The 13227-nt window shown below is 44.4% G+C and overlaps 1 protein-coding gene across 1 annotated transcript in view; it reads right to left on the reverse strand.

The window, feature by feature from the left end:
- Positions 1-13227, reverse strand: part of LOC137522550 (dimethylaniline monooxygenase [N-oxide-forming] 2-like) — a 149564-nt gene that overhangs the window by 87450 nt on the left and 48887 nt on the right. Inside the window, exon 3 of the mRNA XM_068242630.1 lies at positions 6568-6756. Coding sequence (XP_068098731.1) covers positions 6568-6756 — 189 coding nt within the window. The remainder of the gene's footprint in view (positions 1-6567; positions 6757-13227) is intronic.

A 13227-nucleotide genomic window follows, 5' to 3' on the forward strand; every position in this document is an offset into this window, starting at 1 on the left:
GGTCAAAATGGAAGACTACCAGCAGGCCCTTGTGGAGACTTTAAAGAGGAGATTGACATCCTCCCCCTCCTCTAGCCAGTTGTACGCCGACAGACTGACTTCCGCAAACCCAGGACGACCAGGAGGGCAGCAAACAACACAAGCCGCAGCTAGTGCCCAAAAGGGAATGGTATCGGCAGTGTCCTTGGAGTAGGAACATTTTCTGACACCCATGCAGCAGCACACAGAACAGCAAGCGTGCAGATCCACCTCCAAAACCGATCGCCTGGAGAAGATGGTCAAAGACTACATGTCAGATGGCATAGCTGTGTTGAACAATCCATCTGCACCCTTCAACTATTGGGTATCGAAGCTAGACACCTGGCACAAACTGGCAATGTACGCAATAGAGGTGCTGGCTTGCCCGGCAGCCAGCGTTATGTCGGAACGCTGTTTCAGTGCTGCCGGAGGCATCGTCACAGATCGGAGTATCCGCCTCTCCACAGAAAATGCAGACCGTCTGACTCAAATTAAAATGAATCAATCCTGGATTGGAAACGACTACGCAACACTCCCGGACCCCAACCAAGTAACATGAACAATGAACATCTGTGATGGGTTAGCGTTTCCGGTCCCTGTTTATTGAACCTCTCATCTGTATTAAATTTATGACTGCATGGCGACAAAATGCAAATTGCTATCCGCACGCTTCTTGTCCTCATGCAAGGCCTGGGTTGTTGTGTCTCAAAGCGTGGCCTTCTCCTCCTGCGCCACCCTCCTCCTGTTCCATCACGTGTGCTGCTGCTGGGTTAGCGTTACCGTTCCCTTTTCCTGGAACCTCTTATATGTATTACATTTATGACTGCATGCCGACAAAAAGCATGTTACCTGTGCAAAGAAAAGACATTTCCCGCATTTAAAAGACAGTTTTCCCTTTGAAACTTTAAAATCGATTTTCTCAAAAACTATAAGCTCTTTTTGCTAATTTTTTTTTCCTCTTGTACCCACTCCCAAGGTGCACATACCCTGCAAATTTGGGGTATGTAGCATGTAAGGAAGCTTTACAAAGCATGAAAGTTCGGGTCCCCATTGACTTCCATTATGTTCGGAGTTCGGGTCGAACACCCGAACATCGCGGCGATGTTCGGCGAACGTTCGCGAACCCGAACATCTAGGTGTTCGCCCAACACTAGTCTTCGTAAAACCACATGATCATGCATCTTTTACTCTGTTTGCATGTATAACCTTGTGCCATGAGAAAATATTCAGCACGCACTTGTCAGATATGTTCAGAGAGACCCTGTGCAGGAACGGTGGGCACGTGAATGGATCAGGAAGCATCTGGACTATTCCCAGGGTTCTTTGTACTGAGGTAAATATCTAGCTTTTCTTCTCTTTTTCAGTATAGGCTTACTTTAATTAATAAAACATTGAATTTCATTAAGCATACATCACAAAGGCCCCATAGCCCCTTATTGATGAGTATATTGCATGTCCGTGTACATCAAATAAAGGTGTCTGGAAATGTAGGCACCCAGTAATGTCGATAGTAACATATCGGTATTAAATATCAATATTTTACTATAGCTAAATCTAACCCTACTCTCACACAGAACCCTCCCCCTTAGTTCCAACAATTTCTTAAAGAAGGTGTCCGTGGTTGCAGTATATTTAAGGCAGAGCAGCAGGACGCCTATTAAAATATTGGACCTGAGGGGAAATTTGGGCACCTGCAGCACCTGATAAAACCCTGCGCCCATTGCCACTAAATTTCACCTCAATGTCGATATTTTAATGGGTGCGCCACCCATAACTGGTGCACTACGCCCATATTTATCCATATGTGGCACCGTTCTCAGTGTAACAGCTAAACTACATTAGTGGCATACCAGCACCCAAATTTTATTGCAATTTAATTGCCATGACCGCTTGTTAGGACCCGTGGGTCTGGGTATGGGGGGGAACATCGAGCTGACCACATCTCCCATTGCATATGGCTTTTCTTGATCTTCATTGTGCAACATGGCTTTGTGGTGGGGGTGAATCAGGGCTGCTGCTCTGTAGGTGCGCCCAGTATGACAACGTTCTCTCCTGTATCGCGAGCAGTAATGGGAACCTACCCAGCTCAGCTTGGCAGCCAATGTTAGAGATACTCCGATGGACATAGAGGAGGTGTTTGCAGAATTCCAGGTGGAATATTTCTTTTGAGCTAGATTCCAATGTTGATTGATCCGGGTAAGTAATGGGGGCCCATACTTCATTTGCGTAGGATTGGGGGGATGACACTGTCAAAGACCTTCAGCCAGGCATCTAAGGCAGAGGCAAATTTATTAATGTACATGTTGAAAAGAGTTGGACTTAGGCTGCAACCCTTGGGGGGGGGGGGGGGGAGGTGTTCTTTTCCCATTCACTTTCACACTGCACTTCTTCTCAGTGTATGAGCACTTGATGACATCATATGTTTTTCTTCCAATTCTGCTCTCTATGAGTCTCAGAAACAAACCTGGGTGTCACACTGAGTCAAAAGCCTTTTTAAAGTGCACAAAACAGGCAAATATTTCCATTCTTGGCCTGTGTACATGGTGCTTGATAAGGGTGTGTAAGGTTGTACATGTGGTTGGTGGTGTGATGGTTTGGTACACATCCTGCTTGTTTTTTACTGAGAATATTGTGCTGTGTGAGAAAGGTAGGGATTCTCTTATTCAAGAGGATGATGTTGAACAGTTCTTGAAGTGTGCTACTCACACAGATGCCTCCATAGTTGGCTGGGTCATATCGATCTACACTCTTAAAAGTTCTAAGTCCTTTATTCCAAACTTCAGGAAATACAGGGTTGGATTGAATAGTTTTCATATTGCAGCATGTAACTCTGGGGAGCCAGATCTGATCATTTCTGATAGGATTCCATCTGTGCCGCTAACCTTTTTGCCTTGCATGAGTTTTATCTTATTTTCAGAAACGCCAGCACTCCAACTTCTTATGCTGGGCATACACGGCCCAGATCCTTCTTATCAATCGAGCCGCTGATGGCTCGATTGATAATTTCCGACATGTCCGATCACCACGTGGATCGATTCCCGGCTCGATCCCCGCGGGCGGACAATATCGGTAATCGTGCGGAAGATAAGCAAGTGCCCACAGTGGAAGAGTGGGAATTGATCCACGCACCCGTGCGGAGGAGCAGGGACACGCCGGCATCGAGCCGCTGGCTCGATACTGTTATAATTTAAGTATTATATTTAGGCCTCAGTTATTTGAACTGAGTTAGTTAAAAGGCTTGATTTGCACAGTGTCTCTTTAAGCATAATTTCTCGGAGAGAAATTATGAAGACATTTACCAGAAGCAGATTGTCCTCGTCCGAAGGACAGGAACACTATCTGTTCAAATGTACCGACTTTCAGACTGCAAAGGGAAAAACAGAGGACAATATTTACCAAATATAACATTCTTGGTAAGTGGGTTAGAAATCACCCAGAATATTAACCTCCCTGGCGGTATGGACGAGCTGAGTTCGTCCAGCAAACACTTGCAAAAAACATTAATGACGAGCTGAGCTCGTCCATGCCAACAGGGAGATTTCCTGTTTCTCTGCCTCGCCGGCTGCATTTTTTTCTCATCAGAGGGATTCCCCAGGATGGCTGGATGCCTGACTGCACACTGTGGGTAGCGATCTGTGCTACCCACAGCGTGCAGAATAAGCATCCATCCACCCTAGGGAATCCCTGGGCAGCCAGCGGGGCAGAGAATGTGCGGGGGTTCCCCCTTGTATGTGGAGGCTGTGCTGGCGGGGGATCCCCCTCTGTGCGGTCAGGGGGAACCCCTTTCTATGGTGGCTGTGCGGGCAGAGGATCCCCCTCTGTGCGGGATCCCCCTTCTATTGTGGCTGTTGCGGGCAGGGGATCTTCCTCTGTGCGGGTGGGGGGATCCCCCTTCTATTGTGGCTGTGCGGGTGGCCTATCCCCCTCCTCCCCCCTCCCTCCCAATCTCCCCCCTCCCGATCTCCCCCCCCTTTAAGCCAGTTAAGTAAATAGATGTACTTACCTGAGGGCTTTCTCCAGCGACGGCAGCAGCAGCACTTCCTCCTCCATCTCCGAAGTCTCGTTCTCTGTACAGTTCCATTACGAGGCTTGGTGACATCACCAAGCCTCGTAATGTAACTGTACAGAGACCGGGAAATTATTGGAAATTAATTGAAACACTTTTTGCACGGAAATCCTGGGGAAACTGAACGCCAGGGTGGTTAATTAAGTAGGTGTGTGTCATGACATCACAAGGGGTCTGAGCCAATTGTAGGGTTGAAGGGATGGCTCAGATGATGTCACATTTAACTCTTTCGTGGTTGGTATTAAAACCACTGACGGGCCTACGAAGAGGCACGTCTTCTCTTTGCTGGCTTGAACCCTTTACTTATTTATTTACCGTATGTCTTGTCAATTTACCTAACTGTATGCTGTACATAGTAGGCCTCCGGGCTAGGTAGTTAGATGTAACGTAGGATAGACATAAGAAGAAACCTGATTCCAGGCAAGGGAATCAAGAAGCTGTAACGCAAAAGACTTACTACAGAATAATCTGCTTTGCTAAGATGTAACGAACTGTACTGTATATTTGTTGACTGAATAAACTCCTAACTCTGAAGACACCTGATGCTGTTGCTGTGATGAGAGTTGTGTTTGCAGCTCTTACTAATGAGTTGCTGGTGCCGGAATAAGATGTGAAACGTAGAGTTTCTTACAGATACCGGCGCATTGTTGAGCCGTGTATGCCTGGCATTACAACAAGGGTTTTCCTGGCTGCATTCCCTTACATCAAAAGTGAGGTGCAGGGTCAGTCCTCCAGAGCACCAGGCAGGACTCCAATTGGTTAACCCACAAGGACCAGCACAACCCAAAAGTATTTCTTAAAAATACAATCTTGCTTCATTCAAAATGTATCCAGAATTTCTTGCAACATATGAACTGTGACACATCCTGAAATACCGCAGCAAACAGTTATCAATCGACAACTAGATGTTTGATTCCACTGGATAAATTGGCTTTATGATTGTAGAAATGAGATAGAGGCCGAGTTAAACAATAGCGTGTCTTTAGATCAATGATAACAGGCACTGGCATAGGGCCATTTCGGGCACAGAGCCCATCTTCAAGCGGACCTGAACTCAAAACTTCCTCTCTGCTCTAAAAGATAACCAACAGCATAATAACCTTAAAAGTAAAGCATTTCTTTGTTACAGCTGACACAAATCCTGCAATAAATCTGCAGTGTTCATGTTTTCATGGGAGCAGACATATGGTTAACATCCTGTGTTTACCAATTAGCATCTCTGCCCTGGCAGTCAGCTGACACAGATGAGACATTAAATTACAATTTGTGATTAGGCTCAGATGAGGGGGATTAGACAGGCTAAACTCTCTAAATACATACAGGGTGCATTTCTCTATGATTTCTTTCTGTCCTCTGCTAGAGTTCAGGTCCACTTTCAAGCCCCCCCCAAAAAAAGTGTTAAGGTGCGCCTTCTGTAACATGTGTGCTGCTCCATAGCTGTGGGTCGGAGGATATAGAAGCAAGGAGGGGCGCACTTTCGTGTGTTAACATTTTAGAAATTTCCATGATAAAAATGTATTGCACTTCAAGATAAAAGCATGTATCAGGCCTATAGTATGTGAGGATCATTCCTCCCGGGCGACACAATACTGCAATCTCCAAAAAAAGCCGTGGCCAGCAGCTTAATGGAAAACAGGATACACAGAAACCTGGAGACCAGCTGAGTGAACGTTCTAGTAAAAGCGTGCTTGTGGAGTCATTATGTGTTTCAATGGACGTCTGTCTTCATCCTATTGATCCATCTGTCTTCATCCATGACCTATTTGCTAAAGTATTTCCTGGACATTTCACAGTATTCATATGTTGCAAATACATTCTGCAGAAATTTTGATTAAAGCAATTTGTTTTTTCAGAGGTACTTTTGGAGTGTGCTCGATTCCTGGATTATCCAGCACTTCAACTTATTTGCACACCTAGTTTATTGTGCCAATTGATCCATTATAGAGAAATGCAGTCATTACCAGCTCTTAATAAATCAACCCCATAGAGTGCAAACAGCAGGGAGTCTGGCCAGCATCTTTGTATAGATTCTTTCCAGCCATTGCTTTCTGTAAAGAATAAGGTAAATACTGAGAATCCCCCATGTAGAGATGAATTTGTCCAAAACCAGCTCAAATCAGATCTGTCAAATTTGACATATTATTTTAACCTAACTCAGCTAAGGAGGAGGAGGTTTTGCTGGAGGCAATTCTGATGTGATTTTCACTGGACGCTAGGAACACAAGGAGACAAAAATGCAGCCTGCAGGACTTTTTAAAATTGCATCTGAATTTGATTGAAATTGGAATCGCATCAGAATTGGATCGGAATCAAGTGTAGTGTAAACGAGCCCTTATAGTGCTTTGTCTCTCATGGCATTTTTTCCAAAGTAATGCATTTTCCCAATGACAGGAGATAACAAGATGCAAGATAAGGGCAAACAGTTCAATTTTATTTTTGTACTACTTGAGTATATGGCATGTACCGTAAGTAAATTCACCTACCTTGAACTGGATGTATTTCAGCACATCAAATTTCTTAGCAAATTGCCGGTAGTACTCAACCATCTTGGTGTTATGAAGGTAATTGGGATATTTGTCTGGGAAGGGGAAATCACTGTAACACATCATCTCTTTACTGGTGTTGGTGACAACAGACTCATAAATGCTGGCTCGCCCCTCCTCCACCTCTGGCTAAAGTAAAATGATCACATTGTTATAACAAGTGCACTTCATATGTAAGGAGTAAACGTTTGTTAGAAATAGTGTTCGCAGTAGGGCTGGTCAGTTAAGATGCTGTTAATTATAAGCTGCATACAGGTGCACAAAATGAGGATAACATTTGGATAAACTCTAAAATATCTTGTTAACTATCCTTAGTTATCAGTGGTATCCTCTGAGGGCAGAATCATGTAGAAGTAGGCCTTCTGAGTCCCTAATGCTGGGCATACACGGCGTCAAGGGAGGCTTATCAATCTGATAATATTTGACGTGTTCGGTCACCACGGGGATCGAATCCGCACTCTATCCCTGCGGGCGGACAATAGCGGCGAATCGAGCGGAAGATAAGCGCCGGCGGGGACGAGCGGGAATCGATCCGGGCGCACACGCGGACGAGTGGGGACGCGGCGGGAGTCGATCCGGCGGCTAATCGAGCCGCTGGATCGACTCGTGTATGCCTAGCATTAGACATAACACTGCAGCAAAGGTCGTATGAGCATGCATATAAGGATAACTTTTTATATACAGTATGAAGCTGCATATTGTCCATCATCTTTTAATGAACATTTGTTTTTGTGACAAAATCAAACGTTTAAAATCTTGTGACTAAAAAAACGTGATTCAAGGTTTAAAGAGACACTGAAGCGAAAAAAAAATTATGATATTAGGATTTGTATGTGTAGTACAGCTAAGAAATAAAACATTAAGATCAGATACATCAGTCTAATTGTTTCCAGTACAGGAAGAGTTGAGAAACTCCAGTTGTTATCTCTATGCAAACAAGCCATTAAGCTCTCCGACTAAGTTAGTCGTGGAGAGGGCTGTTATCTGACTTTTATTATCTCAACTGTTCCTGGACTATTTACTTTTCCTCTGCTAGAGGAGAGCTCATTACTTCACAGACTGCTCTGAAAGACTCATTTTGAATGCTGAGTGTTGTGTAATCTGCACATATTATAGAATGATGCAATGTTAGAAAAAACACTATATACCTGAAAATAAAAGTATGAGAATATTTTCTTTGCTGCTAATCTTCTAGTAATTATTCATAGTACACAACCAATTCATTATATCATATATTTTTTTTCGCTTCAGTGTCTCTTTAAATCCAATCAGTTTATAACTACACAGAAGGACAGGTAAACATGTCTGTTGAAAGTAATTATTTAACTATAATGGTTTCAGTTGAATAGCAGGATTGCTTTACAATGTAAATAAACCAGAAAAGTACAGTAATACCCTTTGGCACCTACGTACCAATGGGCTACACCTGTCACTCAAGTCCCTCTCATCTAGAGGGACAAACATGTAATTCTCAAATAAAATCGCTCTACAGAGTCTCTATGGAATTGTTTTGAAGAATATATACTCCAACAGACTGATTTTTATGGACTCAGTAAACGGATCTTCGTGGTGGAAGATTAAGTGCTAGATAGGGTCAACAGTGCTTTGGGGTCATCTAGGCTGCCTCCGCCTTATCCAGCAACCACCATCAACTCTCTAGCCTGTGAGGTCTCAAATCCCTAGTCACCTTAAATAAAATACAACTGAGCCAACTTAGAGTAAAACACTATTCAAATTTAATTATGTTAAGAATGTGCACTCACATGTTACAGCAAGTCAAAAGTGCCCAGAGTTTTTACGGGCTCTACCCCATGTGATGGCCACTCAGCTGGCTAGAAATAGCGCTGCATGTCCACTCAGCCCAAAAGCCTTGGTCCGCCTATCACTGATGTCAAGCACTACATCCCAGTGTGTCCGCTCCATTGATTGTCAGTGCAATATTGTTCTTAAACATTTCAATCTCACCTGGCTGTCGCTTGTCCCAACCGATCTGTTCCAGTGACGCTGGAATGGCCACGTGACACGTCACTAGCCGCAGGTTATTTCCTGTGGTTGGGTGGCATTTGCACGTACTCAGCATAATGTGAAGTTTAGCATGCACGGAACTGGGCATTTGCATCTACAAAATTTAGGTGCCAATTCAGTTAGCCCTGGGCTATAACAGGCATCCTGCACTAAGGCTCCCCACTGATACCTCTGTCAGGTTTGTGTACATTAGTGACCCAGTGTTGGCTTCTCCTCTGATTGACCTTAGAGCCTAACCCGGCTTGCTTGAACATCCCTGCTCTGCATCCTTCTGTATCGACCTTGGCTTGATCTCATGTTGCTGTCTGCCCCGACACAGATTGTCTAGTGCTTAAGATTCAAAAGATTACAACCAAGAGGGTTTCTTAGCGCGCTCCACAGTCTGTCCCTAAACACCTACAATCCCACTTGTGGGTATACTGCATAGGTTCAAATGTCAGACCAACATCCAGAATTATACAATATGTTCAATTAACCAATGTGCTGCCTCACAGTCCTCTAAAACAATATCCCCAATGTTGCACCAATATGCAGACTTCTCCAATTTGATCTTCATATCCAATGCACCTCAGAAAACAACATAAAAAACAGTTAATCGCGTAGACTGCAAGGTCACAGGAATCTTCCACTAAGACTATTGCCCGTGTGGTGTGTTTACAATACCACCTCTTGTGCTCCACCACCTCTAGGACCACTCTCACCTCTAGTAATGGCTGCCTAGACCCAACAGACAGCTCACACAGCATAAACTCCAATACCATGGGTTTTTCAACTCCTTGCACCTTATAGCATTCCTCATTTATATACAACACCATAAAAAAATAAAAAACGATCATCGCATAGGCTGCTTTAAAAAAGATATTACTGAAGGGGGGTAACCACTGCCAGATATTATCACCGTGTTTGTTATTGGGGACCACTGTCTAAATAAGCATGCCTCCCACACCTTCAAGGACCGTGCTCACCTTGTATGTAGGCTGCCCCGGCCACAGACAGCTTCAAAACGTTTGTAATATACTGGCGTTGTAGAGTCCCTCTTCAACAGTGAAAAAAGTCAGCCCACTGCAACTAAATAGACTTATATAGTGTAAACTACAAAAATTACTCCTGGTGCACAAGTCATATGTGTTGGCAAGAACTTCCCTAAGGGAAGGAGAACAAGGGCTGGATATTACTTGGCAAAAATTTGAACAACCAAGTTCTCTATTGCATAACCATCTTTATTAATAGTATCAAACCCACCAAGACCTCCCATAGAACCCACCCACTCCCCCCTCTAAAAAGCCTATCTAGATATTGGAGCGCTCCTCATCCACGCACACCACTCATACATAAAACACAACTCTGGCTCTGGCCTGGAATTTTCCTTATTGATCTTATCCGATCTCCAAACACTAGGACCTCCAAACTCTGTGCAATGATATTAGATGAAGTCCATGCATCAAGCAAAGTTCCAGCAATTCCACTTAAGCTGCAATAATAATTTCACAACCTCCTTTGACTGCTCAGTCCAATCTCAGGTCATTTGTGTATCTGGGGCTCAATCACCTCCTTCAGCATAGTACCAACAACATTGACCTTGAACTGCTGATGCCGCTATCCTCTTGTATACATCCACCAATGCATATATAGAGCGTCCCTTTTGGATTACATCCACGCTGCACAGCAGCACTCACCACCTCTTCCGCCTCTTTGGAGGAAACACTATACGTTCCAGGACTTTCGGCTGCGGCGTCCCGCAGCTCACTCTGCCCATACTTCGTGACCTCCGGGGTATGTGTGGGATGTCATCGGGGTGCTTGAACCTTCCCTGGCCGGCCAGACAATGTGCTACATGTTGCGGCGAGCAATGCCGGGTAAACGCTCTCACTCTGTCGGCTCGGTGACCACGCCTGCATACCTATGTATGCAGGCGTGGTCACCGAGCCGACAGAGTGAGAGCGTATGTATGCAGGCGTGGTCACCGAGCCGACAGAGTGAGAGCGTTTACCCGGCATTGCTCGCCGCAACATGTAGCACATTGTCTGGCCGGCCAGGGAAGGTTCAAGCACCCCGATGACATCCCACACATACCCCGGAGGTCACGAAGTATGGGCAGAGTGAGCTGCGGGACGCCGCAGCCGAAAGTCCTGGAACGTATAGTGTTTCCTCCAAAGAGGCGGAAGAGGTGGTGAGTGCTGCTGTGCAGCGTGGATGTAATCCAAAAGGGACGCTCTATATATGCATTGGTGGATGTATACAAGAGGATAGCGGCATCAGCAGTTCAAGGTCAATGTTGTTGGTACTATGCTGAAGGAGGTGATTGAGCCCCAGATACACAAATGACCTGAGATTGGACTGAGCAGTCAAAGGAGGTTGTGAAATTATTATTGCAGCTTAAGTGGAATTGCTGGAACTTTGCTTGATGCATGGACTTCATCTAATATCATTGCACAGAGTTTGGAGGTCCTAGTGTTTGGAGATCGGATAAGATCAATAAGGAAAATTCCAGGCCAGAGCCAGAGTTGTGTTTTATGTATGAGTGGTGTGCGTGGATGAGGAGCGCTCCAATATCTAGATAGGCTTTTTAGAGGGGGGAGTGGGTGGGTTCTATGGGAGGTCTTGGTGGGTTTGATACTATTAATAAAGATGGTTATGCAATAGAGAACTTGGTTGTTCAAATTTTTTTATATAGTGTAAAACCTTTAAAATACGACTCAAACAGTAGCACTACTTACACTATATTAGTCTATTTAGTTGCAGTGGGCTGACCTTGTCACTGTTGAGGAGAAACTCTACAACCCCAGTATAGGAATTCACTGTGGCGCCAAAACCACCGCTAGGTCCCATGGCTTAAGCGACACCTCCTGCGGCCCCAAAACGACCGCCATGGGACCACCGCTAGGTCCCATGGCTTAGGCGACACCTCCTGCTGCAAACCAACAACAACAAAAAAAAATGACCGGGGGAACAGCCAGCCACTAGGTCCCATGGGCTACCATTTAGCATAAACAAGGTTTCATTTGCGAATGTGGAATTCCGCGGGAATTCGGAAAATTCCGCGCAAATGTAATGGCGACGGAATTTAGCGCTAGCAGAATTCCCCAATTCCGGCGGAACAGAATTTGCTCATTCCAATCATCCCTAATTGGGGCAACTTTGGGGATATTGTTCTGCTTAAGATTGTCTGCGGCCTGCCCTGACCTGGATGGTTTACAATTCAAGATTGTTCACTGCCTGGATTGACTCGGCCTGAATCTCATTTGTGCATCCTGCCTCCTGCCTACCACTAAAATAAAAGTGAACAGGGTGTTGTCAGATCCATTGAATATAGCCAACAGTACGCGCCAGGGTTGTCCTCTCCCTTCGCTGATCTTCACATTGACTTTGGAGCCCCTGCTGAAACAAAATCAGAAACAACTCTGACATAACAGGCCGTAGAGTGGGGAATGAAGTGCATAAGGTAGGCGCGTATGGGGTCAACCTATTATTCGTTCAAACCGGCCCCAGAATTGCAATGCCTTGCCTGTGTGAGTGGGTGAGCTCAGGCAATAGGGTACGCTGTCTAATGTCAAGTTATGTGTAGTTTTAGGCATTAAGATGAAGGAGAGTGATATTGAGCATATAAAGGAGAATTTCCTCATTTAATGGGTTACAAGAGCCCTGACATACCTGGGAATAAAGTTCTGAGCAGACCTCTTTGACCTTATCCAGACCAATTACAAAGAAATAGGTGACAAGTTAGCCAGAGACCACAGGAATTGGAACAGACCCTAATTCTCATGGTTGGGCAGGATTGGAAATTGAATGAAAATTAATCATGCCACTTTATTTCAGACTTTACCTATCACAGTTTCTGTATCATTATTTCAAAATATCAGAAGGGAATGTATGAGGTTTATCTGGTCCGCTAGGCCACCTTGCATGAAATATTGGCTGTTGACACAGTCAAAAGGCAAAGGTGATGGTGGTGGGGGTGCTCGCGGTGCGTACATCAAAAAAGGGCGTCGGGAGAAAAGGGCGCATGGTGTAAACAATAAGCAGTATTATCGTTTATAAAAATATTGTGTAGAATTTCGTTTACAAAAAGTGTTTTAAGAATGTATAAATCATTAAATAATGTGTATGAAATCGGCAATTATTAAAACGTTAATCTTCCCTGTTTCTAAACTGAAACTTATAATTACGTTTGTTAAAAAAACATTATTATTTGTTTAAACATTATAATTACCGTATATATTGTTATGAATAATCTTAATTTATTGTTTATTATTATAATAAAATGTGAAAATATTGTTTATAACAATGATATAAATATACGGGACAGTTAAAAATGGCGCACAGCGCCAGGGGAATAAGAAGGGCGCCCCATAGACTTGCATTATATAACGCTATTTAGCGTTATAAGTGTTAAAAAATGGCGCAGGCAGTGTGCCTTACACTTATAACGCTAAATAGCGTTATAAAGCTTAAAAATGTCTGAGGACAGAGGGGTCGGGGGGAAGAGAGAGGCAGCGGACACTGGAGAGCATAGGCAGCGGACGAAGATGTGTGCAATATGCATACATTACCTTGTCCCGGGCCGCCGATCGCTCC

Source organism: Hyperolius riggenbachi, chromosome 6 (genome assembly GCF_040937935.1).
Source record: "Hyperolius riggenbachi isolate aHypRig1 chromosome 6, aHypRig1.pri, whole genome shotgun sequence".
Classification (NCBI taxonomy): domain Eukaryota; kingdom Metazoa; phylum Chordata; class Amphibia; order Anura; family Hyperoliidae; genus Hyperolius; species Hyperolius riggenbachi.